A 25,505-nucleotide genomic window follows, 5' to 3' on the forward strand; every position below is an offset into this window, starting at 1 on the left:
AAACAAAACCACACTTGAAATGACCTTAGGGAGATGATCATACCGTTATTTCCAGATAGTAGCCCTTTATGAAAGAGTTTGGAGGTGGTGGCGCTGGAGCTGAACCAGGCCATCTTCTGCCATTTTACCATTCTAATTCCAAAGTTCTATTGGCTGCTTTATATATTCTTTGATTCCTTTTTTGAAAAGAAACCTGGCTGAGTGTGTGACACATGCCTGTAATCCCAGGGCTCCGGAGGCTGAGACAGGAGGTTTGAGTCCAGCCTCGGCAACTTAGCAACCGTTATCAACTTAGCAAGACTGTTTCAAAATGAGAAATAAAACGGGGCTGGGGTTGTAGCTCAGAGATAGAATATTCCTGGTTCAACTCGGAAGGAAGGAGGGAAGGGGGAAGAGAAAGAGAAATAAAAAATAATCTGGACAACAGAGCCCCTCTGTGCCTGTTGACAGGCCAACGCCTATCTGAGAAGCAGGTTTTAGAATTCGGTAGCAGCAGGATCGCCCCTGGTTATGAGCAGCTTGTGCGTCCTCAGTATGGGGCCCGTTGCTCTCTGGGAAACAAGGTGTGTTTTTCAGCTGTGCACATAGACCTGGAGTCTTTCCTGGCTCTTCCTCTGTTCCATCCCCAGCACGTTCAGCTGCGTGCACTCCATCCCGCAGGCCTCGGGTGCAATCAAACGCCCTGCAGCTACGGAGTGCTTCTTTTTCTTTTTTTTGGTACATACCTGCGTGAAACACTCGTTTCCATTTTTCTATTGCAAAATTGGGAAACAACATGTTCAAATTGCTTGCCTAAAGCCACAGAAATAACGTGCTGTTTGTCCGCGGCGCAGTAGCGTGGTTCGTTTGAGGACTGGAGGAGATTAAGCCTAGGTTGTACGTGGGTTGCCGAGGAAGGTAAATATTGTTAACCACAGTTTTCTTGTATAACGATCGTGATGGTGAGAATACTAACACTTTGAATCTCTAATAAGAATGGCTTTGGGATTAGGACATCTCCCAAGGAGACACTGAAGTGAAAAGCAATACATTTTGAGTTTGTTTATAAATTTTGAGAAAACACACCTCCTCCTTCTCCACAGGAAGGAGTATACAGGGAAATATCTTTTTATTTCAGCAGTCATTTCTATTCCCTGGAATTAATATTATAACCATATTTGTACAGATCTATAAGGATATATGTACAAAGATATGGCTTGCAATCTTGTTTGTATGTGGAAAATACCAACAAAAACTTACATGTCAGCCGGGTGTGGTGGCACCTGCTTGTGATCCCAGTACTTGGGAGACTGACACAGGAGGATCCAGGTTCAAGGCCAGCCTCCACTACTTAGTGAAGCCCTCTGCAACTTAGTGAGACCCTGTTTCAAAATGAATAAAAATCAGAGGCCGGCCGTGGTGGCGCACGTTTGTAATCCCAGTACTTGGGAGGCTGAGACAGGAGGATTGAAAGTTCATGGTCAGCCTCAGCTACTTACTGAGGCCCTCCACAATTTAGTGAGACCCGTTTCAAAATAAGGAATAAAAAATAGGGCTGAGGATACAGCTGGAGGTAGAACACTCCTGGATTCAGTCTCCAGTATCACATACACACCAAAAAAAAAGAATAAAAATCAGGCTGGGGGTGTAGGTTGGAAGTAGAATGCCCCTGGATTCAATCCCCAGTACCACACACAATAAATAAATAAATAAATAAATAAATAATAAATAAATAAATAAATATCAGGCTGGGGGTGTAGGTTGGGAGTAGAATGCCCCTGGTTTCTATCCCCAGCACCACACACACAAAAAACTTACACGTCCATCCATAGGAGAAAAGGAAGTTTCTAAATGATTAAGTTTCAGCAACAATGGAAAGCTCACTGTGCAGAGGAAGCAGAGGCCGGATCGGTGCAGTGTGAAGCCGAGAAGCTGCAGTACCCGAGACCGCTTGTGGCTCTACGGGTCCGCTCTTACCGTCGGAGGCGGGCAGGGTGGACTGTGCCCCGTTCTGTCAACCTGAACGTGTTGGCCCCTGAGAAAGAACTCGCAGGTGGTGGCTGGGTCTCGGTTAAAACCTCCAAGGCCTCAGGCCGCTGGCCACGGCCCCAGCCGCCATCACCTGCTCTCTGAGTGTGGGGCGAGGGCCCTTGGGCTCGTGATCACACTGGGGTCAGGGTGCAGGAGCCTGCGGTTCAGCACGTGGCCCGAGACCCCATGCAGGCCACCAGAGGTGAGCAGAGCAGAGCCCCTGGCAGATGGTGGGTCCTTCAGGGTAGGAGGGATTCCCGAGGGGGCGGGCGCCCATCCTTGATGAAGGGCACCAGGTGGCCTGGGTCAGAATGTCTTTGGAGACAATCAGTAATACACTAACTTTTATGTGTGGTGGTTCAGGCTTCTATTTTCCCCAGTGAAATCAGGAGATGGGATGGCCACATGGAAACCTCGCTGTTCAAGGATCCTTAAATGAAAAAAAAATAATAATAATAACTACCAAGATCTTTAGGTTAATGGGAAAGAATTGCAGACTCTGTTATTCAAGGGGGCGTCATCCCCACCTACGACTCCCCATCCAGGAAGTGTACTGGCGTTGGTTCACGCTGGTTTCTTGACACAGAGACTGACGCAGCCAGAATTCGTAAGGATTTGCAGGATGCACAGAAACCCTCGTCGCCAGCATCCAGACACTGTGTCTCCAGTATCCCCAGCTCCCTGACTTGCCCACTCCAACATTGTAACCATCTCCTTAGGGGGGACAGAGCGGAGACCATTTGCAAAGGAAGACTCGAACAGCGCCCGGTGCCAGGCCTGGCCAAGGCGCGGGTGCAAGGCTGTGCCTGCAGCTGGCGTCCCTCTGGTGCGTCCTAGGCTGGCACCTTGTGAGTCCACTCAAGACCTACTGCACGCCTGCCCCCTTCACAGTAGGGCAAAGCAAGGAAGAAAGCTTGCAGAGGACCTCCCTGGGGGGAGGGCGCCAGCCCCTGGGGGTTTTGGCTGTTGGGGCTGTTTCCCTGGATGGAATTCAACACCACGGTGCTGTGGTACACAGGATTCCAGATGTGCACAGGTGGTCAGTGTGCAGTGTCTCCACACACAGGGTGTTGGTGTGGTTTACTGAGACTTTGGACTTGGAGTCATTTCTCAAAGAGTGATCAAGTATAAGAGAGAAATTCTGGCTGTGGCTGGATAGAACAATGTGTGTACGATCACTTATTTTTTAACACAGCCATATGAGGGTGTAGGTATTATCTACATTTTATGGTGAAAAAATCCAAGGTTCAGAGAGGATATATCATTTGCCCAAATTTTACGCCTACCAAAACTAAAGCTGACATATTTTTCTTTCTCTTTTTTTTTTTTTTTTTTTTTTGCAGTATTGGAGATGAAACCCAGGGGCATTCTACCCCACCCCCAGCCCTATTTTTTATTCTTAATTTTGAAACAGGGTCTCACTGAATTGCCAAGGGTCTCACTAAGTAGTAGCTGAGGCTGTCCCTGAACTGCGATCCTCCTGTCTCAGCCTCCCAAATGCTGGGATTACAAGCATGCACCACCACTTCCAGCTTGAAATTTTCTAAGTTTCAAACTCATTGAAGTGGGCAGTGAACATTGAAAATTGTTCTTTCTTTGGGGTTGTGATTTTTCCACAGACATTTTATATACTGGAGATTTAACCCAGGGACATTCTATATCTGGGCGATGTTGGGGTCTGCTCAAACTGCCTGACAGAACTTCCCATGAATTAGCTACATGTAGCGTCGAGCGCAGGTCTGCACAACCGCCTGAACTTCCGATGAATGAATCGGCAACATGTAGCGCCAGCGGATATGGAGGGCGTAACTACTCTCCTTGCCCCGCTAGCCCAATGTGGTAATGTTGAACCTTATTGGCTCAAATAATGCTTCCGTGCTCGTGAACCCCTCGTGCACTGGATAATGATTGGCTGCAAGTTACGTGCTTTGCACATGCAAGGGTGACCTTTAGCTTGATAGGTTAGAATAGTTTCCTGTTGGAAATCCCCCTTGCGGTTTTTTGCTTTAAATTGGGTTGCCTGAGAGAAATAAGTGAGATCCTGCTTGACACGACTCCCGGCTGGTGTGTTTGTGTTCCGGCCGTCGGCACTCAACCTTCCCTCTCAGCCCCACAGCTGACGGGCTGGACCCTTCAGGGCGATACCATTATCAATCCTTTTTAATCTTTAAATAATGAAAACAGGGCCTTACTAAATTGCTGAGACTGGTCTTGAACCTAAAAACTTCCTGTCTGAGCCTCAAAAGTATTGGGGTTATAGGTGTGTGTTACCACACTTGACTCTTTTTTTTTTTTAATGTAGATATGGCTGTAACATGGCTTTAACTGTAACATAGAAAAGTTTTAAAATGAGCCGGGCGTGGTGGCACACACTTGTCATCCCCGCATTCGGGAGGCTGAAACCAGAGGATCATGATTCGCGGACAGCCTCAGCTACTCAGTGAGGCCCTCTGCAACTTAGTGAGACCCTGTTTAATAAAATAAAAGCAGGGCGTGGTGGCGCACGCTTGTCATCCCCGCGCTTGGGAGGCGGAGACAGGAGGATCGCGCAGGTTCGAAGCCAGCCGCATTGGCGTAAAAGACCCTGTTTCAAAAATATAAAATAGGTCTGGGAGTGTAGCCCAGAGGTAGAAGGGCTTCCAGGAACCCCAGTACCACCAAAATAAATAAATAAATAAAATAAAATAAAGAATAAAAAGCAGAGCAGGGGGTATAGCTCAGAGTTCAAATGCCCCTCCCTGGGTTCCATCCCCAGAACCACACACACACAAAAAAAAAAAAGTCTTAAAATCAAGTGTGTGTGTGTGTGTGTGTGTGTGTGTGTGTGCGTGTGTGTGGTACTGGGGATGGAACCCAGAGGCTTTCTACATTTGGGCTACACTCCCGGAACTATTTTCTATTTTATTTGGAAACAGGGTCTCACCAAGTAGCTGAGACTGGCTTCATTCAAACCTGTGCAATCCTCCTGTCTCAGCCTCCCACGTACTGGGATTACAAGTGTGTGCCACCATGCCTGGCTAATCAAAGTTTTATATTTTTAGGAAAGGGGTGTGTGTGCGTGCATGCGTGCGTGTGTGTGTGTGTGTGTGTGTGTGTGTGTATTCCTGGGGACTGAACACAGGGACATTCTACCTCTGAGCTATACTCCCAACCCTTTTTTTTTAAAACAGGGTCTTGCTAAGTTGCTGAGTCTGGCTGTGAACCTGTGATCCTTCTGTCTCAACCTCTCAGGTACTGGATTACAGGTGTGTACCACCACACCTGTCTAGGAAAGCATTTTTATTTTTCAGCTCTATTTTCTAGCTCATTCAACATAATAATAAGGATTTTAAAAATTCTCTCCTATAATCCAAAAGAAAAGCCAAAGAGAGCAAAAAGAAACAAGAGTCTAGATGCGTCCCCAGTATTCTTTTTAATTTTTTATGGGTGTATTGTAGTCGTACATCTTAATGGAGTACACGATGGTAGGGGCATACATGCACCATCGCTCAATCGGCCCTTCTTAAGTCCCACCCCATCCCCAGAATTCTTCACCTGCGTCAGTGTTGTGGGAGGGTAAAATGGTTAGCAGCAGTGGACACCCATCTGGTCATTCCTCAGAAAGCCACACAGACAAATCCCCTATCTGTATACTCCAGAGAAACGAAAATGTATGCGAATACAAAAATCTACCCACAGATGTTCTAACTCCATTACTTCTTTTTTTTTTTTCTTTTTGTAGTACTAAGTTATGGAGGACCTCACTAAGTAGCTGAGGGTGATTGCGAACTGTGATCCTCCTGTCTCAGCCTCCCAAGTGCAGAGGTTACAGGCTTATGCCACTGCCCCTGGCTAACACCATTCCTTTTTTTTTTTTTTTTTTTTTTTTTGCGGTTCTGAGGATTGAACCCGGGGGTTTCCAAGGGGCAGGTGTGCAGGTGGGGACCCACTGAAGAAGCACGCTGGAGGAGTGGCGATCTTCTGTGACCACGTTCCGCAGGTGAGGGGCCCAGGTAGGGCAGGTGCAGGGTCAGGTGGAATCAGGTTCATTCTCCTGGGAAGAAACAACTGAAATGTGTCAGGCAGCACGGCTGAGAAGAGGAAGCCGCGCTCGGGGCCTGTGCCCTCCTTCCCCTCTCCAGTGCAATCACTCGTTTGACAAACTCTGATCACGTGTTTGACAAACTCAACCCTGGTCACCTGAGGCACCAGGAAGGAGGAAGTACCCCGAGGCCAGGGGTGGCGGGACCCCCAGTCTCACTATATTGCTGAGGGTTTGGCTAAGTTACTGAGGCTGTCCTTGAACCTGTGATTCTCCTGTCTCAGCTCCCGAGCACTGGAATGGTGGGCACGGGTCACCAGGTCTGGCCACAGGTCCTCTGCTGAGAAGATGTCTTCCTCCTGCAAGCAGGGGGGGGGGGGCAGGCACTAGCAGGGGCCAGGGCAGACCTGGGAAGGGAACCTCTGGCCTCCAGAAGAGTGGATGGCCCACAGCCCTGGGTGGGAATGAGGCATAGGGATCAGGCCACACTCCAGCTGTCTGCCCCTCCTGCATCAGGATGCTCAGCCATAACATGTCTGCCACGCTGCATGCATGATGGCTGAAAAAAAAATTAAAAAGTAATATCATTCATAGTATCCATCCAAGAAATCTAGAAATACATTTTTGTTTGTTTTTGGGTGGTACTAGGGGTGGAACCCAGAGGCTTTCTACCTCCAGGCAATAAATACTCCCAGACCTATTTTATATTTTATTTGGAAACAGGGTCTCACTAAGTTGCTGAGAGCCTCACTCAGTAGCTGAGGCTGGCTTCGAACCTGCGCGATCCTCCTGTCTCAGCCTCCCAAGTGTGGGGATTACAAGCGTGCGCCACCACGCCTGGCTATTCTAGGAATACATTTTACTGAAAATTTTTAAGAACTCTAAAATGAAAATATAAGCCGCCCACCTGTGATTCCAGAACTTGAGAGGCTGAGACAGAAAGATTTTAAGTTGAAGGGCAGCCCAAGCAACACAATGGGACCCTCAGGAACTTAGTGAGACCCTATTTGAAAAATAAAAAATAATCTGGGGGTAGAGTTTGGATGCAGAGCACCTGTGGGTTCAATCCCTTGTAGTGAACATGCAAAAAAAAAAAAAAAAAAGACAAAGAGAAAAGATATCCCATGCTCATGAATAGGAAAAACTAACATTCCTGGTCCCTGAAAGGATGTATAGATTCAACAACACCCCTATCAAAATGCCAATGGCATTCTTCAGAGACTAGACAACCATAATCACAAAATTCATCTGGCACCACAGAACACCCCGGACGGAGAATAGCCAAAGCAGCTCCACACAGCAGCAACAGCAGGATCTGATTTAAAAGCATCTGAGCGTGGTGGCGCACGCTTGTGATCCCAGCATTCGGGAGGCTGAGACGGGAGGATCCTGGTTTACGGCCAACCTCAGCTACTTAGTGAGGCTCCTTCCAACTCAGTGGGACCCTGATTCAAAATAAAGAATAAAAAATAGGGCTGGGGGTGTAACTCAGAGGTAGAATGCCCCTGGGTCTCATCCCCAGTACTGAAAAATTTAATAAATAAAAAAAATTAAAAATAATAAAAGTGAGGTAGGAAAACAGTAAGAAGTTTCCTCCAAAACCCATCTGGTCCAGCATGCCGCTGCTGGGTGGACACCCAAAAGAAATAAAATTAGCATCTCAAAGGAATCCCTAACCAGGCACAGTGGTTCCAGGCCAGGAACAGCGATGTTCACTCTGATCGCCCCGATGGCTGCTGAGTGCTCATCTGGACAGGCAGGTGTGGACAGTGCTGAGGGCTGGACAGCAGGGTCACTCAACTCCGGCTCTGTGGAGGAACCAGCCCAAGACCTCATCTCCTGTCACAGAGTAGCATGGGTTTAGAGAACTGACGTGAATTGAAGCATGAATTTCTTGGAGAGCAAAGCCTGGACAAGTGTGGAACTCTAGGGTTTATAACCAGAAGAGCCACCTGCCCCCCTCGGGTACGATGCCACGTTCAGGTGTGTCTCAGAGCCAAATCACACGGGTGACTACACAGAAAGCCAGGGCATCAAAAACAGAAATCAGCCGGGCATGGTGGTGAACACTTGGAATCCCAGTACTTGGGAGGCTGACACAAGAGAACTGCAAGTTTGAAGCCACCTTCAGCAGTTGAGTGAGACCTCTGCAGCTTAGTAAGACCCTGTTTCCAAATAAAAAAAGAATAAAATAGTTATGGGGGTATATCTCAGAGATAAAATGCCCTTGGGTTACATCCCCAATACCGCAAAAAAAAAAGATGAATATTTTTTTAATCTTTTTGGGGGATGTGGTACTAGGGATAGACTCAGGGGTCTTTAACCACGAGAAACACCCTATTATTTGGAAAGGGTTTCATTCACTTGAGATGGGCCTCACAAAGTAGCTGAGGCTGGCCATAACCCCGCGATCCTCCTGTCTCAGCCTCCCAAGAACTGGGATTGCAAATGTGTGCCACCAATACCTGACTGTTTATTTTTATTTTGAAAGATGGAATTCATGCATCTCTATTAGAAAGTATCCATAATCATAACAGAGCTCAATAATGCAACAATGATACATCCATAATTACAGGCGTATTACTTTATTAAAATAAAAGTGCCACGTCAGGAAGGAGCTCTTCCAGGATTCCTGTGGGCTCCACACAGGAGGAGCTGCTCTGCAGAAGAGGAAATCCCAGGTCGGGGTGCACTGGCCGGCGCGTCCCTCCTCCACAGCTCACACTGTGGGGTAGCTGGCCTCGGAGGCGATGCCACACGCGTTGTTGCGGTCTTTAGCCATCTTGACGTAGCCATCCATGCCCCATCGTGCTCCCCAGCTGCAGGAAGAGCAAGTTCTCCATTTCACACAAAGAAAAAGCACCATGGCTTTGTTAACGATCAGACCTCATCTAAACAGCACGCTCATCTGGACAGACAACAGGAGAGCCAATGCTTTGTTCACTGTTTGCGATCGATCACTCAGCCACACTCCGGTCCTTTTTACTTTCATCGTGAAACAGCAGCGTCTTGCTGAGTTATCACACGCTGGCCTCGATTTCCTGATCCTCTAGTCTCAGCCCCCCAAGCCCTGGGATGACAGGCACATGTCACCATGCCTGGTAACAGTAGGCTGACATTATAATCTTGACAGCTCTGTGTCCACCTTGAGTGGGATGACACTCCCCTCCCGGGACCCGTATCCTAATGCCTCCTTGTGAATTTCCAGACAACTGTTGCGGGCAGTCTGTACCTGTTCTTGACCAGCCAGTACTTATTGCCATCCGAGGTCTTCCCTTCAGAGCCATAGCCCACCACCAGGACGGCATGATTCAGGTGGCGGCTGCTGCAGGCTGGCTCGTAGTAGATGCCTGAAAAGTAGAATCCGGCGGGGTGACAGCTCGAGGACCTGACGGCCCAGGGCCACCCACACTAGGAGGAATGTGCAGATTCACTCACAAGACCTGAACTCGGTGAGACTGAGCTCGGATCCCTGCTCATCAAGGCTAGGAACCTAGGCGCTCGTGCAAGACAGCAGACATGCACATGGCACGGATCTCTTCACTAAGACCTGTCTACACGCCCAAAGGCTACTGTGTAAAAGCCTGCAGTTCTACTTAGAGGATGTCTCTCTAAGAAAAGAGCAAATCACAAAAGTACTGGAGTCGAGGGACTCTTAAGATGTCCCTAGGGAAATAGAAAATGTGGGTAAATCTTAAAGAAGCAATCGGAATATGTGAGTAAGGTAAACAATTCAGGTCACGCAGAGCTTTTTTTAAATTATGAAGTACTCGTATTCATGGGAATATGATTACAATAAGGATCGTCAAGCAGAGACATCATGTACAAAATATGCAATTCACACACCAAAGGTGTTAGGTAAACGTTAGATACTAAAGAGTCCATCGAGCTGAAATGTATGCTGTGGTGGAATTGCAGTGGTTTATTTATTGAATTTATTTCTTTCCTTGCTGTAACAGGGACGGAACCCAGGGGCATTCTACCTTCGAACTAGACCCCCAGCCTGTTTCATTCTTTATTTTGAAACAGGGTCTCAGTGAGTTGCAAAGGGCCTCACTAAATGACTGAGGCTGTTCGCGAACCATGATCCTTCTATCTCAGCCTGTCTAATGCTGGGATTACAATCGTGTGCCACCATGCCCAGCTTGGAGTTACAGCTTCTGCGCACCGCTTTTTAGAAAGAAATATGCGTACCGTCTTTATAGAACTGGAAGGACAACTGGCTTGCATCAATTGCAACAGCAATGGGCCCCACGCTGGCCACGGCCTCCATGAGCGCCTTCTCCTGGGCGGGGACCTGCACCAGGCCCGTGTCGTTGGCCACAGCGCTGCCAGGTTTGTATCTACAGGGGCCATCCTGGAAGGTAGAGGAGAGCCGACCCATGCCCTAAAATCCCGGGGAGCCCAAGAACGAGCACAGCCCCCACAGTCGGCAGCGTAGGACCCCAGCTGCACCATCGCGTGTGAAATGCTCTGAGTTGCTGAGGACTGAGAGCGGGCTCACACAGCTGCCATGAGAGCCCGAGGTGTCCTGTCCTCCAGCACTGCCACGCAGAAGGACCTGGGGTATAGGCCAGGGGCCTGCCCGTCCTCCATTAATACAGAGCAAGGACCGCTGGATGAAGGCAGCCACCAGCCAGTGACACAAAGGCTGATAACAGGAGAGGCCTGAGTGTCGGCAGATGCCAACCTGGATGCCAGTGAGGACGGGGCTGGAGGAGAATGGGCATCGGTGTGGCCTGTGCCCGCGCCGCACTGCCGGGAGGCGAGCCGGGGCCTGACACGGGAGGCCTTACCTTGGCTTCGTACGGGTAGGATTTCTCGGAGTCCAGGCCTCCGTTGTCCTTGACATATTGGAAGGCGGCGTTGACTATGCCCCCTTTACAGCCCTTGTTGCCTTGGGGCCGAGAACAGTCCACCAGGTTCTGCTCGCTCAGGGAGACCAACTGGCCGGTCTTGCGGAACATCTGGCCCTCGAGGGCCCCCGTGGCGCTGAAAGCCCAGCAGGAGCCACAGCGGCCCTGGGGAGGCGAGAGCGGGCTGTGCTGAGGACCAGGCAGGGGGCCGGGGCATCCACCGACCCCTGCACAGCCCGGCCCGGGCACAGCGCTCCACGGCGCGGAGACGAGCCCGCACCGCGCTCCGTACCTGGTCCTTCACGGCCGTCACGTAGCCCTTCTTCCTCCAGTCCACGGCCTCGGGCACCGGGCCGCCCAGGGGCTGGTGGAACACTGGGCCCTTGGTGCTCCTCTGCGCTGTAAAGCCGCCGCGCCTCTGCAGGAATTCCTCGGGAGTCTGGGGGGAAGCGGAGCCGCTGTTGGGGAGGCCGGCGGGGGAGAGGAGCCAGGGGGGCCCGACCGAGCCCCGCACTCACCATGTCCCCGAAGGCGTTCATCTCCATGCGGAAGCTGCGCCTCCCCAGGCCGTGCTCAGCATTGTGCAGCTGGATGGTCCTCAGATTCTCCTCCCACACGGCCCTCCTCTGGCCTTCTTCCTCCTGCGAGCACAGGACCCCAGGGTCTTGATTTCCTGGCACCCAGCGCAGCTCACGGGGGATTTGAACATGCGGAGGCAGAGGAATGGCGTCCGGGTGCTTCCCACCTGGGCTGCTCCCCAGGCCCACGCCCAGGACGCCTGCCCTCGGGTCCCTGTGGGGACAGCTGGCTTCCAGCCACTCTCTCCCACCACTCCCAAGGGCAGCCCGTCCCCCGGCCCACAGCTCGCTGCACCCACCTCGCTGTAGGATTTCCCGTGTCTGGCCTTCCACTCGTGCCACTGGGCATGGAGCTGGCTGTCAGGCTTCGGGGCAGCCGAGGCCGCTCCCAAGCAAAGGAGGGCGAGAAGGAGAGAGGCCTTCATGCTGCAGAAACCTGCAGAGGGGACGGAACACGCGCCTGCTCAGACCCATGCTTCCACAAGGCCGCCATCTTACTCCGCCTGAGAAACTCAGACTGCCCCGGTGGAGCACAGGACTTAAATCATCTCTAACCTGCAGCCCAAGGCTCCGGAGAGGTGAGCAGGGGCAGGATCACACTCAAGGCCTGTGTTTGGTGGGCCACCGAAGGCAGTGTGGCCCCAGAGCTCTGGCCTTGGGTAGCGTGCACGGGGAGCCCTGAGCTCAGACGTGCGCAGGCCTTCTGGTTCAGAAGCTGAAGGAAGGACTAGGTCAGGAAGGCAGCTGCCCCTGGTACAGGGGTCACCTCCTCAGAGCTCCTGTCCACCTCATCCCAAGCTCAGCAAGGGTCCCCAGAGGTGGGCGGCCCGGCTCCTCCTTCTTGGCCAACACAGAGCAGGAAATGAGGCGTCTTGGGCTTCCCTCTCTCCCCCAGCCCTGCCTTTAGGTCCCATTTGGTACTGGGGGTGGAACCCCGGGCATTCTCCCCCCAAGCTACAGCCCAAGCCTTTTTTGTGTCTAACTCTGAAAGAGGTCTGGCTACGTTGCTGAGGTCTCACTAAGTTCTGGGGCTGGCCTTCAACATGCAGTCCTCCTGGACCTCTCTTCTTTACTAAATCCTTTCTGGAAAGTTCCTCTGCTGGACTGCAGCCTGGAGGTCAGAGCCAGCAGTGTGCGCTGTGGATGGAGCAGCCTCTCCAGGCTCCACCTCGGCTCAGGCTCAGGCTCAGGCCGGCCATGTCCACCGAGCTGCAGGTGGCTGGCCAGGGCGCGCCTCTCCTCTCTGCACAAGCCAGTCCAGGATGCTAGCTTTTACCTGGACGTTATGGGCAGAGGATGGTCCCTGTTGGCTCAGAAAGCAAGGCTCATGGTGGCCGGAGGTGCTCTCCAGCTGACCTGTCCCCCAGCCAGCCAGGCTGAGAGCTTTGAACCCCAGGATGGACCCCAGCGCTCTGGGCACCTCCTAGGTTCCCCAGATGCCCTCCCTGCTTCCCTGCCCAATGCTGGCAGGGATGCGGAAGCTTTCTCCTTCCTGGGATCCTGCGGCCTTCTGACTGTCCTGCAGGGTCCCCTTCTCCAATGTGTCCCCAAGGAGCCTGGCCCAGCCAGGAGCACTCACCTGGGTGGGCGCAGATGCACAGGTGCTCTCCACAGACTCGGCCCTGCAGGGGTCCAGGAGGTCCCAGCACAAGGCCCAGCTGTCCCTGTGGGGCTTTAAAGCTCCTGTCTGAAGCCTCGCTGGACCGCCCCTTGCCGCTTGTGCGCGGCGCCATTGGCTGGTTCACTGCTCAGACTGGGTCCCACTTTCTCAGAGCCAGGCTGGCCTTTGTGGGCCCCGAGGGGAAGAGCAGGTCCCCAGGTCATAGTAGCAAGACAGAGCCCTGGAGGGCTCACAACCGTGTCCCCGGAGGGCTCCTTGGCTGGTGGCTCCGGACAGATGTGCACAGCTGGGCCTTGTTCACCTTCAGCCCCCTGGGCTTTTCCTCCCACCTGAGGCTTGGGTCTGGAATCTCCTGCAGCGCTGGGGCCAGTTTCTTCCAGCCAAGTCCCCTTCTTCCACCCCGAGCTAAGGAGGGGCTGGTAGGCAGAGAACAGTCCTGGAGACAGTTTGAGTTTCGGGGTGAGGTGCAGGTGGGGGTCAGAAAGACAGTACTCGGGTGTTGTTCAGGGCCAAAGCCAGGGTAAAGGAGCCACCTGAGGGAGGGGGTCCTGGCTGGGGGCTCTGTGGGTGGGCCTCCCTGCACCCTGCTGGCTTCTCCCTTCCTGCTCTTTACCCAAACCCACACATAGGAGCTATTTCAAAAATTATATATGTCAATAAAAAGGAGAAAAGCAACACAAATCTCAGAAACTGCTTGGATTTTCGTCTCTCTGTGTTTTGGGTTAGGTTTTCCTGACATCTGTCTTGAGAGTTAATTTAAGAAATTTCCTTTAGCCATGCGTGGTGGTGCACACTTGTAATCCCCGCGCTTGGGAGGCTGAGACAGGAGGATCGCACCGGTTCACAGCCAGCTTCAGCTACCTAGTGAGGCTCTTAGCAACTTAGTGAGACCCTGTTTCCAAATAAAATATATAAAAAAAGAAATTTCCTTTAATAACGTTTTAGGCTCTCATGTGTGGGGTATGGGTTGAGTGCGCTGGTGCTTCCTGTAATCCCACCCTCTGTGGAAGCAGAGGCAGGAGGACTACCAATCGCGAAATGGCCTAGTCTTAGCTCTGCCTTTGACGAAATTCATTTATTTGTTTGTTTTTGCAGTACTTGGGTTTGGACTCAGGGATATTCTACATCTGAGCTACCCCCTCCATACAGACATTTTACTTGGTATTCTTTTCTTAGGATTTCACTAAATTGCCAGAGCTCACCTCTAACCCACAATCCCAAGTTAGCCTTCCAGGTACTGGGATTACAGGTGTCTGCCACTGTGTCCAGAGTCTTCATCTTCGACATCTGTAACTGACTCCGTCCTCCCCCGTCTCAGTCCCCCACGTTGCTGGGTTTGCAGGTGCGCATTAAGGCACCTGGCACCTGTTAGGTCTGTTTGGGCAGATCCCCTCCCCCAGTGTTCTCCTTGGTAGTTTTCCATTTACTGGCGCCCCCCGCTCCTGGGTTAGGATAATTCTCCCACTTGAGCCATGTTTAGGGCTCAGCCCGGTCTCGCTCAGTACTGCAGTGGCCCTGTGGAGTACTGCTCTGGCCCTGCATGGTCGCCCCGGCCTGCTTTACCAGATGTCACTGGGTAACTGTTGCCGCCGTGCTGCCCACCACCCGTCACACCAGCCCTGTGGCTGTTTTCTGGACGTGGCTTCACCTGTCTCCTTATCCTTGCAGCGTGACAGACAGCAGGCGAGAGGGTTCCTACCTCCAGGGGAGACATGGCCCTGGGAGCTCAGGCCTCCCCTGGCCTTGGGGTTCTCAGTCCTTCCTGGTGCCTCGGGCGCCCAGGGTTGAGTTTGTCAAACCAGTGGCTGTGCTGGAGGGAGGAATGAGGGCGCAGGCCCCGGCTCAGCATCCTCTTCTCTGGGAGGCCCACACGGCTCGTCTGTCCTGATCTTCTTGGACTCTGCGTAACACTCCTCCTTTTCATGATTGGGGCAGGTGAGGGTCTTAAGCCTACGATTACACAAGGCAGGCAGAGAATTTCTGTATGGCCAACTCCTAGACCAAAAGGCAGGGAGAAGGTTAGTGTGTATTTGTTTGTTATAATTTACCTGGCAGAAGAGTGGTCGTGGTTCCCCTAAACGAGAGGAGATCTTTCTTCTCCTAAGAGGAAACGGAAAAGTTCATGACATGGATTTTGTAATGATCGTGGGACACAACCTTAAAAAAAAAAGTCACACGAAATAAAAGATAAACTGGGTACAGTGACACATGCCCATAATCCCTGTGCTTGGGAGGCTGAGACAGGAGGACCCAGGTTCAAGGCCAACCTCAGCAATTTATCAAGGCCCTCAGCATTGTAGTGAGATCCTATTTTAAAACCAAAAATAAATAAATAAATAAATAAATAAATAAATAGGGCTGGGGTGCAGCTCAGAGGAGGAATGCTGCCGAGTTTAATTCCCTGTACCCCCGAAAAAGGACAGAAAGAGAGAAAAGAAATAGATATATTGGGTTTCTTCAGTTAACAACTTTATTAAATAATACTATCAACATAGAGAAAAAGCAATCCACAGAACTAGAGAAAATATTTGCAAGTGGTTCATCTGATAAAGAAATAATATCCAGAATGCTAAAGAACTGCTGGGGGTGGGGGCACCCTGGACTCCCAGTGAGTCCAGAGGCTGGGACAGGATAATGAAAATTTCTAGGCCAACACACAGACACACACAGGCCTGGGTTCAGTCACCAATCACACACACACACACACACACTCACACACACTCACACGCTCCCAAAACTCAACAGCAACAAAACAACCCACCAAGGAATGGGTGAGTACAGAAAGGACCAGTGAGCAGAAGCAAAGCTACCCCGAGACATGAACCGTTGGAAAAATGCACTGAGGTGCCGCTTACACAAATTAAGATGGCTATTTTCAGAAAGAGAGCGAGGAAGAGAAAATAACAAGTGTTGAGATGTTGAGAAATCAGAGCCTTTGTGCACTCAAGGGATGATGGTGCGTCTACTCTGGGCAACCTGAAAAAAAAATAAAAAACAAGCAGAGACTTATACACCCAGCTATTCCACTTCTGAATATACACCCAACGGGAAGGAAAGCAGGAACTGGAAACGATATTTGCACACCAATGTTGACAGCCACCTTATCAACAAGAGCCAAACGTGGAAACCACCAAACATCCACCAAGAAGTGAACAGATAAAACCTACGTACAGTGGACTGTGTTCAACCCAGCAGGCAAAGGAACTCTGTGGCCAGCGACCGTGGAGCCACTCATCTCCTGACGCTCCCACCCCTTGGTGTTGTTACATTGGCATTAAATTTTGACACGACCTGGGGAGGTACAAACATTTGCCCACAGCAGTAGTGGACTGGATGCTGTAGGTGGGGACTGACAAGGAGAATTCCTCTTTAGTAGATCCAAAGTCCAGCAGAGAAGATGAATACAGTCTGGCACGCTGCTGTGCTGAGGGGACACCTGAGGCCACTGACCGTGCGCCTGAACGTGGAGACAAGGATCGTATCTGTGTCATGGAAGTTCTACCACAGCGAAAAACTACAGGGCTGATTGTGCTCCTTCGGACTGATTAAATTTAAATAAAAACAAGCTTATGAATAGGAAGGCACTATTTTATCAAAGTCAAAATATGCGTTGAAAAAGGCATTGGGGCCGGGCGTGGTGGCGCACGCTTGTCATCCCCGCGCCTGGGAGGCAGAGACAGGAGGATCGCGCAGGTTCGAGGCCAGCCGAGCTGGCTTAGGAGACCCTGTTTCCAAATAAAAATGTAAAAATAGGTCTGGGAGTGTAGCCCGGAGGTAGAAGGGCTTCCAGGAACCCCAGTACTACCAAAAAAAAAGGACCCTGAACATGATGAGATTTAAATCTTTATTCTTTTTTTTATAATTTTGTTTTGTATTAGGGATTGAACCCAGGACTTTCTACCTCTGCGCTATCGTGACCCACCTGTCCCCGCCTCCAAAATACCTCAGTTAGAGGCATGCACAAAAAATTTGGCTACAATAAATTTTTATATATTAAAAAACATGATAAAGGTTTAGAAATTTGTTGTTCTCTCTGTGTATCTCTCTGTCTTTCTCTTACACACACACATACACACACGCCCTCCATTTAAAGCATTTTCCTATTCTCCATCTCTTTTTGCAGTGCTGAGGATTAAACCTGAGATGCACGGCCACTACTAGAGCCACAGCCCTTTTGAGAGTGCATTCTCACTGTTCCCAGGCTGAAAGGTCCTTAAATGTGCATGCGCGCGCGCGCGTGTGTGTGTGTGTGTGTGTGTGTGTGTGTGTGTGTGTGCGTGGTACTGAGGACTGAACTCAGGGGTATTCTACCTCTGAGCTACACCCCCAGCCCTTTTTATTTTATTGTTAGGAAACAGGGTCTCACTAAGTTACTGAGCCTCACTAAATTGCTGGGGCTGCCTTCAACCCTGATTTCTTCCAGTTTCAACCTTTCGAGTCCTGGGATAACATGCCTAGGGTTAAAAGAAATTTTGTAAATTAAATGTCAAGACAGGGCTGAAAATAGCGCCTGTGTGGGATTGGGTAAAGAGCAGGAAGGGAGAAGCCAGCAGAGTGCAGGGAGGCCCACCCACAGAGCCCCCAGCCAGGACCCCCTCCCTCAGGTGGCTCCTTTACCCTGGCTTTGGCCCTGAACAACACCCGAGTACTGTCTTTCTGACCCCCACCTGCACCTCACCCCGAAACTCAAACTGTCTCCAGGACTGTTCTCTGCCTACCAGCCCCTCCTTAGCTCGGGGTGGAAGAAGGGGACTTGGCTGGAAGAAACTGGCCCCAGAGCTGCAGGAGATTCCAGCCCCAAGCCTCGGGTGGGAGGAAAAGCCCAGGGGGCTGAAGGTGAACAAGGCCCAGCTGTGCACATCTGTCCGGAGCCACCAGCCAAGGAGCCCTCCGGGGACACGGTTGTGGGCCCTCCAGGGCTCTGTCTTGCTACTATGACCTGGGGACCTGCTCTTCCCCTCGGGGCCCACAAAGGCCAGCCTGGCTCTGAGAAAGTGGGACCCAGTCTGAGCAGTGAACCAGCCAATGGCGCCGCGCACAAGCGGCAAGGGGCGGTCCAGCGAGGCTTCAGACAGGAGCTTTAAAGCCCCACAGGGACAGCTGGGCCTTGTGCTGGGACCTCCTGGACCCCTGCAGGGCCGAGTCTGTGGAGAGCACCTGTGCATCTGCGCCCACCCAGGTGAGTGCTCCTGGCTGGGCCAGGCTCCTTGGGGACACATTGGAGAAGGGGACCCTGCAGGACAGTCAGAAGGCCGCAGGATCCCAGGAAGGAGAAAGCTTCCGCATCCCTGCCAGCATTGGGCAGGGAAGCAGGGAGGGCATCTGGGGAACCTAGGAGGTGCCCAGAGCGCTGGGGTCCATCCTGGGGTTCAAAGCTCTCAGCCTGGCTGGCTGGGGGACAGGTCAGCTGGAGAGCACCTCCGGCCACCATGAGCCTTGCTTTCTGAGCCAACAGGGACCATCCTCTGCCCATAACGTCCAGGTAAAAGCTAGCATCCTGGACTGGCTTGTGCAGAGAGGAGAGGCGCGCCCTGGCCAGCCACCTGCAGCTCGGTGGACATGGCCGGCCTGAGCCTGAGCCTGAGCCGAGGTGGAGCCTGGAGAGGCTGCTCCATCCACAGCGCACACTGCTGGCTCTGACCTCCAGGCTGCAGTCCAGCAGAGGAACTTTCCAGAAAGGATTTAGTAAAGAAGAGAGGTCCAGGAGGACTGCATGTTCAAGGCCAGCCCCAGAACTTAGTGAGACCTCAGCAACGTAGCCAGACCCTCTTTCAGAGTTAGACACAAAAAAGGCTTGGGCTGTAGCTTGGGGGGAGAATGCCCGGGGTTCCACCCCCAGTACCAAATGGGACCTAAAGGCAGGGCTGGGGGAGAGAGGGAAGCCCAAGACGCCTCATTTCCTGCTCTGTGTTGGCCAAGAAGGAGGAGCCGGGCCGCCCACCTCTGGGGACCCTTGCTGAGCTTGGGATGAGGTGGACAGGAGCTCTGAGGAGGTGACCCCTGTACCAGGGGCAGCTGCCTTCCTGACCTAGTCCTTCCTTCAGCTTCTGAACCAGAAGGCCTGCGCACGTCTGAGCTCAGGGCTCCCCGTGCACGCTACCCAAGGCCAGAGCTCTGGGGCCACACTGCCTTCGGTGGCCCACCAAACACAGGCCTTGAGTGTGATCCTGCCCCTGCTCACCTCTCCGGAGCCTTGGGCTGCAGGTTAGAGATGATTTAAGTCCTGTGCTCCACCGGGCAGTCTGAGTTTCTCAGGCGGAGTAAGATGGCGGCCTTGTGGAAGCATGGGTCTGAGCAGGCGCGTGTTCCGTCCCCTCTGCAGGTTTCTGCAGCATGAAGGCCTCTCTCCTTCTCGCCCTCCTTTGCTTGGGAGCGGCCTCGGCTGCCCCGAAGCCTGACAGCCAGCTCCATGCCCAGTGGCACGAGTGGAAGGCCAGACACGGGAAATCCTACAGCGAGGTGGGTGCAGCGAGCTGTGGGCCGGGGGAAGGGCTGCCCTTGGGAGTGGTGGGAGAGAGTGGCTGGAAGCCAGCTGTCCCCACAGGGACCCGAGGGCAGGCGTCCTGGGCGTGGGCCTGGGAGCAGCCCAGGTGGGAAGCACGCGGACGCCATTCCTCTGCCTCCGCATGTTCAAATCCCCCGTGAGCTGCGCTGGGTGCCAGGAAATCAAGACCCTGGGGTCCTGTGCTCCAGGAGGAAGAAGGCCAGAGGAGGGCCGTGTGGGAGGAGAATCTGAGGACCATCCAGCTGCACAATGCTGAGCACGGCCTGGGGAGGCGCAGCTTCCGCATGGAGATGAACGCCTTCGGGGACATGGTGAGTGCGGGGCTCGGTCGGGCCCCCCTGGCTCCTCTCCCCCGCTGGCCTCCCCAACAGCGGCCCCGCTTCCCCCCAGACTCCCGAGGAATTCCTGCAGAGGCGCGGCGGCTTTACAGCGCAGAGGAGCACCAAGGGCCCAGTGTTCCACCAGCCCCTGGGCGGCCCGGTGCCCGAGGCCGTGGACTGGAGGAAGAAGGGCTACGTGACGGCCGTGAAGGACCAGGTACGGAGCGCGGTGCGGGCTCGTCTCCGCGCCGTGGAGCGCTGTGCCCGGGCCGGGCTGCGGAGGGGTCGGTGGATGCCCCGGCCCCCTGCCTGGTCCTCAGCACAGCCCGCTCTCGCCTCCCCAGGGCCGCTGTGGCTCCTGCTGGGCTTTCAGCGCCACGGGGGCCCTCGAGGGCCAGATGTTCCGCAAGACCGGCCAGCTGGTCTCCCTGAGCGAGCAGAACCTGGTGGACTGTTCTCGGCCCCAAGGCAACAAGGGCTGTAAAGGGGGCATAGTCAACGCCGCCTTCCAATACGTCAAGGACAACGGAGGCCTGGACTCCGAGAAATCCTACCCGTACGAAGCCAAGGTAAGGCCTCCCGTGTCAGGCCCCGGCTCGCCTCCCGGCAGTGCGGCGCGGGCACAGGCCACACCGATGCCCATTCTCCTCCAGCCCCGTCCTCACTGGCATCCAGGTTGGCATCTGCCGACACTCAGGCCTCTCCTGTTAGCAGCCTTTGTGTCACTGGCTGGTGGCTGCCTTCATCCAGCGGTCCTTGCTCTGTATTAATGGAGGACGAGCAGGCCCCTGGCCTATAACCCCAGGTCCTTCTGCGTGGCAGTGCTGGAGGACAGGACACCTCGGGCTCTCATGGCAGCTGTGTGAGCCCGCTCTCAGTCCTCAGCAACTCAGAGCATTTCACACACGATGGTGCAGCTGGGGTCCTACGCTGCCGACTGTGGGGGCTGTGCTCGTTCTTGGGCTCCCCGGGATTTGGGGGCATTGGTCGGCTCTCCTCTACCTTCCAGGATGGCCCCTGTAGATACAAACCTGGCAGCGCTGTGGCCAACGACACGGGCCTGGTGCAGGTCCCCGCCCAGGAGAAGGCGCTCATGGAGGCCGTGGCCAGCGTGGGGCCCATCGCTGTTGCCATTGATGCAAGCCAGTTGTCCTTCCAGTTCTATAAAGACGGTACGCATATTTCTTTCTAAAAAGCGGTGCGCAGAAGCTGTAACTCCAAGCTGGGCATGGTGGCACACGATTGTAATCCCAGCATTAGACAGGCTGAGATAGAAGGATCATGGTTCGCGAACAGCCTCAGTTATTTAGTGAGGCTCTTTGCAACTCACTGAGACCCTGTTTCAAAATAAAGAATAAAACAGGCTGGGGGTCTAGTTCGAAGGTAGAATGCCCCTGGGTTCCGTCCCTGTTACAGCAAGGAAAGAAATAAATTCAATAAATAAACCACTGCAATTCCACCACAGCATACATTTCAGCTCGATGGACTCTTTAGTATCTAACGTTTACCTAACACCTTTGGTGTGTGAATTGCATATTTTGTACATGATGTCTCTGCTTGACGATCCTTATTGTAATCATATTCCCATGAATACGAGTACTTCATAATTTAAAAAAAGCTCTGCGTGACCTGAATTGTTTACCTTACTCACATATTCCGATTGCTTCTTTAAGATTTACCCACATTTTCTATTTCCCTAGGGACATCTTAAGAGTCCCTCGACTCCAGTACTTTTGTGATTTGCTCTTTTCTTAGAGAGACATCCTCTAAGTAGAACTGCAGGCTTTTACACAGTAGCCTTTGGGCATGTAGACAGGTCTTAGTGAAGAGATCCGTGCCATGTGCATGTCTGCTGTTTTGCACGAGCGCCTAGGTTCCTAGCCTTGATGAGCAGGGATCCGAGCTCAGTCTCACCGAGTTCAGGTCTTGTGAGTGAATCTGCACATTCCTCCTAGTGTGGGTGGCCCTGGGCCGTCAGGTCCTCGAGCTGTCACCCCGCCGGATTCTACTTTTCAGGCATCTACTACGAGCCAGCCTGCAGCAGCCGCCACCTGAATCATGCCGTCCTGGTGGTGGGCTATGGCTCTGAAGGGAAGACCTCGGATGGCAATAAGTACTGGCTGGTCAAGAACAGGTACAGACTGCCCGCAACAGTTGTCTGGAAATTCACAAGGAGGCATTAGGATACGGGTCCCGGGAGGGGAGTGTCATCCCACTCAAGGTGGACACAGAGCTGTCAAGATTATAATGTCAGCCTACTGTTACCAGGCATGGTGACATGTGCCTGTCATCCCAGGGCTTGGGGGGCTGAGACTAGAGGATCAGGAAATCGAGGCCAGCGTGTGATAACTCAGCAAGACGCTGCTGTTTCACGATGAAAGTAAAAAGGACCGGAGTGTGGCTGAGTGATCGATCGCAAACAGTGAACAAAGCATTGGCTCTCCTGTTGTCTGTCCAGATGAGCGTGCTGTTTAGATGAGGTCTGATCGTTAACAAAGCCATGGTGCTTTTTCTTTGTGTGAAATGGAGAACTTGCTCTTCCTGCAGCTGGGGAGCACGATGGGGCATGGATGGCTACGTCAAGATGGCTAAAGACCGCAACAACGCGTGTGGCATCGCCTCCGAGGCCAGCTACCCCACAGTGTGAGCTGTGGAGAAGGAGGGACGCGCCGGCCAGTGCACCCCGACCTGGGATTTCCTCTTCTGCAGAGCAGCTCCTCCTGTGTGGAGCCCACAGGAATCCTGGAAGAGCTCCTTCCTGACGTGGCACTTTTATTTTAATAAAGTAATATGCCTGTAATTATGGATGTATCATTGTTGCATTATTGAGCTCTGTTATGATTATGGATACTTTCTAATAGAGATGCATGAATTCCATCTTTAGAAGCACACCTTCATTGCAACAGTAGTGGGCGGGAAGGAGGGTCTTCTGATTTTTTGTTGTTGTCGGTACCAGGGATAGAACCCTTCTACGTCCAGGCTACACTCCCAGCACCTATTTTTTATATTTTATTTGGAAACAGGGTCTCTTAAGCCAGCAAGGCTGGCTTTGAACCTGCGCGATCCTTCTGTCTCTGCCTCCCAAGCGCGGGGATTACAAGCGTGTGCCACCACATCTGGCTCTACCCCTCCCCTTTTTTATTTTGAAACCTTCTGGCTAAACTACTGAGGCTGGCTGGCCTTGAACCTATAATCCTCTATTTGCAGGCATGCCCGGCTGCCTTGTGAAGTTTTCATGTCTCATTTTACATTTTTATATCTTGGTTATTTCTTAACATATTAATGCCCTTCCGTATTGCTGGTTTTGAGTCTTCACACTAAAGATAGGAATGCCAATATATACACTATTCGTAATATTAGAGCATTCTGAATTTGTAACATACTTTTACCAGGTAAGTTTATAGCTCCCCGTGATTAATTTTGTTGTTGCTGCTGTTTTCTCTGTTTTGCCATATAAGAATTTAACCCAGGGGCATTCTAACCCCAAGCTATACCCACAGCCCTATTTGTGTGTGTGTGTGTGTGTGTGTGTGTGTGTGTGTGTGTGTGTGGTACTGGAGGTGGAACCCAGAGGCTTTTCTGCCTTGGGGCTATACTCCCAGACCTATTTCATGTTTTATTTGGAAACAGGATCTCACTAAGTAGCTGAGGCTGGCTTCGAACCTGTGCAATCCTCCTGTTTCAGCCTCCCAAGTGCTGGGATTACAAGTGTGCGCCACCACGCCCTGTTCTTTTTTTTTTTTTTTTTGACTGTGTGTGTGTGTGTGTGTGTGTGTGTGTGTGTGTGTTACTAGGGGTGGAACCCAGGGGCTTTTCTACCTCCGGGATACACTCCCAGACCTATTTTATGCTTTATTTGGAAACAAGGTCTCACTAAGTTGCTGAGAGCCCCACTGAGTAGCTGAGGCTGGCTTCGAACCTGTGCGATCCTCCTGTCTCAGCCTCCCAAGCGCGGGGATTACAAGCTTGTGCCACCATGCCTGGCTTTTTTAGTTTTTGAAACGGTCTCACTAAGTTGCTAAGGACCTCACTAAGTTGTGGCTGTTTTCAAACTTACAGTCTTTTTCTCAGCCTCCCAAGTACTGGAGCACCACGCCCAAATTCTAGCCCTCTTTTTAAATATTTGTTTACTTTTGAAACAGTCGCCCTAGTTTGCTGAGATTGACTACTCGTTGAGGCTGACCTTGAACCTGTGACCTTGCTGTCTCAGTTTCCCACGTATTGGAACTACAGGCTTGCACCATCACTCCTCCCCGTTTTTCTTACTCAAGGTATCTTTGTGTGTGTGTGTGTGTGTGTGTGTGTGTGTGTGTGTGTGAGAAGGGTACTGGGGATGAAACCCAGGAGCCTTCTACCTCCAGGCCACACCCCCAAACCTATTTTATATTTTATTTAAAAATAAGGTCTAAGTTGCTGAGGCAGGTTTCAAACCAACAATCCTCCTATCTCAGCTCCCAGACACACAAAGACATATCATTGTGTAAGAAAAAATGGAGGAGCTAGGTGTAGTGGTGCAAGCCTGTAATCCCAATACTTGGGAGGCCGAGACAGCAAGATCACAGGTTCAAGGTCAGCCTCAACAAACACATGTTGGAGGCCAACCTCAGCCACTTAGCAAGGACCTGTACCAAAGCAAGATAGGAATGGGATGTGGCTGAGGCAGAACGCCCTGGGCTCAAGCCCCAGTGCTCCGCGCCCCCAACACACACATACACTGCAGTTAGGCTTGGTTCCATGAAGGAAAACTTGTTAAAATAGTCACATACATGAGCTGCCTGCGTACGCTGGGATGTTCTGTACGCTGGAGGTTCATGAAAGCACGTGGGGCCTCTACCCGCTACCAGGTGTCAGTGGCCACGACCACCGTCCGGTGTAACCACGAACGTTTCCAACACACAGCCCAATGTGAGCTGACAAACAGTATCACCACTCATTTATTTATTGATATAAATAATTTTAAATCTTTAAAATAATTTCCAATATTTAACACTCTCATTTGAAAAGCAACATCCAAATTACATGAATTGGTAGTTTCTTTTCATTATTAATTTCTAATAAATTTGGAAGCTGTTCTCACACAACTAAGGAATTTATGAACATTTACTTTATTCAGTGCTTAATGAGATGTCCCTGCCTGGCAAAGCCTTCTCAAGTCTTGTCATTTTTCCTTATGATTGCTTAGATTTTAAATTTGGTAACAGGTCTTGCTAGGTTGCTGAGGCTGGTCTCCAGCCCGCAATCCTCCTGTCTCAGCCTCCCAGCCACTGCGTGTGCCACCATGCCCGACTCATTGTATTCATTTTCCATAAGCCGAGTTTAGAATGAAAGACGGCAGCCCGCGTTTCTGTGCGTGTGAATTCTGCAGTACGAGGAGACATTCCGTCTCTCAGAAAGCGTCAAAGTGAATTGGCTGCAGTGCACACAGATCACGTACGGCAGTTCAACAGAATCTCTCACTCACGTGAACTACAACGGCCTAGTTTGGGATTTCTAAAAGAAAACCTGCTCTCTCTCCAATCGATTACATTTGTCCTAAACCCCGACACCTGAAAGCCACCCTGGGCGCAGCGTTTGCGTCCGGCGCAGAGCACGGG

General features: G+C 51.9%; 2 protein-coding genes across 2 annotated transcripts; one reads left to right on the top strand and one right to left on the bottom strand.

Annotated features, from left to right (window-relative positions):
- Positions 1-8,750: 8,750 nt before the first annotated feature.
- On the bottom strand, positions 8,751-13,198 carry LOC308272281 (procathepsin L-like; the record flags this gene model as incomplete). Its single annotated transcript, XM_080709024.1, has 9 exons — positions 8,751-8,850; positions 9,264-9,381; positions 10,226-10,388; positions 10,828-11,052; positions 11,180-11,326; positions 11,406-11,528; positions 11,765-11,901; positions 12,634-12,708; positions 13,045-13,198. The coding sequence occupies 9 exons, from the start codon at positions 13,196-13,198 to the stop codon at positions 8,751-8,753; spliced, it is 1,242 nt and encodes a 413-aa protein (XP_080565150.1).
- Positions 13,199-18,111: 4,913 nt separating this feature from the next.
- LOC308272283 (procathepsin L-like) lies at positions 18,112-22,558 on the top strand (the record flags this gene model as incomplete). Its single annotated transcript, XM_080709026.1, has 9 exons — positions 18,112-18,265; positions 18,602-18,676; positions 19,409-19,545; positions 19,780-19,902; positions 19,982-20,128; positions 20,256-20,480; positions 20,921-21,083; positions 21,928-22,045; positions 22,459-22,558. 9 exons carry the CDS (start codon positions 18,112-18,114, stop codon positions 22,556-22,558), a joined length of 1,242 nt encoding a protein of 413 aa, XP_080565152.1.
- Between the last annotated feature and the right edge of the window lie 2,947 nt (positions 22,559-25,505).

The sequence above is a fragment of the Muscardinus avellanarius genome (assembly GCF_963383645.1).
Source record: "Muscardinus avellanarius genome assembly, chromosome: 13".
Lineage (NCBI taxonomy): Eukaryota > Metazoa > Chordata > Mammalia > Rodentia > Gliridae > Muscardinus > Muscardinus avellanarius.